The sequence below is a fragment of the Vicia villosa genome, linkage group LG7 (assembly GCF_029867415.1).
Source record: "Vicia villosa cultivar HV-30 ecotype Madison, WI linkage group LG7, Vvil1.0, whole genome shotgun sequence".
NCBI classification, from domain to species: domain Eukaryota; kingdom Viridiplantae; phylum Streptophyta; class Magnoliopsida; order Fabales; family Fabaceae; genus Vicia; species Vicia villosa.
Window position 1 is genome coordinate 31,146,401 of NC_081186.1, and position 2,268 is coordinate 31,148,668.

General features: G+C 40.9%; 1 protein-coding gene across 1 annotated transcript; it reads left to right on the forward strand.

Moving 5' to 3' along the window:
- The first annotated feature begins 354 nt into the window (after positions 1-354).
- On the forward strand, positions 355-1,119 carry LOC131618823 (uncharacterized). Its single transcript, XM_058889980.1, has 3 exons — positions 355-496; positions 650-873; positions 919-1,119. The coding sequence occupies exons 1-3, from the start codon at positions 355-357 to the stop codon at positions 1,117-1,119; spliced, it is 567 nt and encodes a 188-aa protein (XP_058745963.1).
- Positions 1,120-2,268: the final 1,149 nt, after the last annotated feature.

Genomic DNA, 2,268 nt, shown 5'->3' on the forward strand with positions numbered 1-2,268 from the left:
GAGAATGGTCTTCATGACGAGATCAAGCAAGGTATCAGGTATCAGAGGATTCGACGATTTGTCAATTTGGTGGACTATAGCAGGATCTTCGAAGAGGATAACATCAAGCTGAAGTCATCTCACTCTCGCGAGTTGGTTGACAAGAAAGGTAAGAAGCCTATGGATAGAGGTAAGACATATGGTAGAGGAAATCCTAAAAATGGTGATTGGAAGAGGCCTAGTGGGGGAGATTCTGGTGCTCCCATTAAGCGCTACAATTATGGTGAGACTGGGCATAGAAGGAATGAGTGTAAGAGTGGGGAAAAGAAATGATTCAAGTGTGGTAAGGCGGGTCATATTGCTTCTGACTGTAGGATGAAGACTGTGACTTGCTACAATTGCGGCGTAGAAGGCCATATTAGCCCAGAGTGCACTAAACCGAAGAAGAATCAGTCTAGTGGGAAGGTCTATGCTTTGTCTGGGTCACAGACTACTCCGGAGGATCGGTTGATTAAAGGTATGTGTTTTATCCATGGCACACTTTTAATTTTAATTATTGATACTAGAGCAATGCATTTTTTTATTTCGTTGGATTGTGCTTAAAGATTGGGATTAGAAATATCAAATATTAATGGAAGTATGGTTATTGATACTCCTGCGTCGGGTTCAGTAACTACTTCTTTTGCTTGTTTGAATTATCCGGTTGATATTTTTGGTAGAAAATTTGGGATGGAGTTAGTGTGCCTTCCGCTTGAACAACTTGACGTTATTCGGGGAATGAACTGGATGGAATTCAACCGGGTTCATATTAATTGCTTTACGAAGACGGTTATCTTTCCCGAAGAGAGCAGTGTTGAGGATTTGGCGATGACTACTAAGCAGTTAAATGAAATGGTTAAAGATGGGGCTGCAATTTTCATATTATTTGCATCCATGTAGGTGAAAGAGAAAGCGGTGAGTAATGAATTACCGGTAGTACAAGACTTTCCAGAGGTTTTTCCAGAAGAGGTGAGAGAGTTGCCACCTGAGAGGGAGGTGGAGTTTGTAGTTGAATTAATTCCTGGGACGAGTCCTGTGTCGATGGCGCCTTATCGCATGTCAGAATCCGAGTTGACTGAATTGAAGAGTCAATTAGAATAGTTGCTTGAGAAAGAATTCATTCGTCCTAGTGTTTCGCTGTGGGGTGCGCCGGTTTTGTTGGTAAAGAAGAAAGAAGGTTCGATGAGACTATGCATGGATTATAGACAGCTGAACAAGGTTACTATCAAGAATCGATATCCATTACCGAGGATTAATAACTTGATGGATCAGCTGGTCGGAGCAAGTGTATTCAGTAAAATTGATTTGAGGTCGGGATATAATCAAATTCGTGTGAAAGCAGACGATATTCAGAAGACTGCGTTCAGAACGAGGTATGGTCATTACGAGTACACTGTGGTGCCATTTGGGGTTACTAATGCGCCTGGTGTCTTTATAGAGTATATGAATAGGATCTTTCATCCTTATCTCGACAAGTTTGTTATGGTGTTTATAGATGATATTCTGATATATTCTAAGAACAAGGAAGAGCATGCGTATCATCTTAGAATTGTGTTGGAATTGTTGAAAGAAAAGAAGCTTTATGCGAAGTTGTCAAAGTGTGAATTATGGTTGAGCGAAGTGAGTTTTCTTGGTCATGTGATTTCCAATAATGGTATTGCCGTAGACCCGACGAAGGTAGAAGCGGTATCTAAGTGGGAAGCTCCGAAGTCAGTTTCCGAGATTCGTAGTTTCCTGGGTCTTGCAGGTTACTATAGAAAGTTTATCGAAGGATTTTCGAGGTTAGCATTATCATTAACCAAGTTAACTAGAAAGGGGCAAGCATTTATTTGGGATTCTAAGTGTGATGAAGGATTCCAAGAGTTGAAGAAGAGGTTGACTAGTGCTCCAATCTTGATTTTGCCGAGTCCGGCGGAATCTTTTGTGGTTTATTGTGATGCGTCGTTAATGGGATTAGGTGGTGTATTAATGCAGAATCAACAGGTTGTGGCGTATGCGTCGCGACAACTCAATGTGCACGAGAGGAATTACCCGACTCATGATTTGGAATTGGCGGCGATGGTCTTTGTATTGAAATTATGGAGACATTATTTATATGGTTCGAGATTTTAAGTATTCAATGATCACAAGAGCCTGAAGTATCTCTTTGATCAGAAGGAGCTTAATATGAGGTAGAGAAGATGGTTGGAGTTTCTTAAGGATTATGATTTTGGGCTGAATTACCATCCAGATAAAGCTAATGTCGTTGCT

What these genes read in the sequence shown, in the direction of transcription:
- LOC131618823 (XM_058889980.1), top strand. Translation starts at nt 355, where the DNA reads ATGAAGACTGTGACTTGCTACAATTGCGGCGTAGAAGGCCATATTAGC. An exon ending in GGAGGATCGGTTGATTAAAG is followed by an intron (nt 497 to 649) that starts GTATGTGTTTTA and finishes CGTCGGGTTCAG; the next exon opens with TAACTACTTCTTTTGCTTGT. An exon ending in CTAAGCAGTTAAATGAAATG is followed by an intron (nt 874 to 918) that starts GTTAAAGATGGG and finishes GCATCCATGTAG; the next exon opens with GTGAAAGAGAAAGCGGTGAG.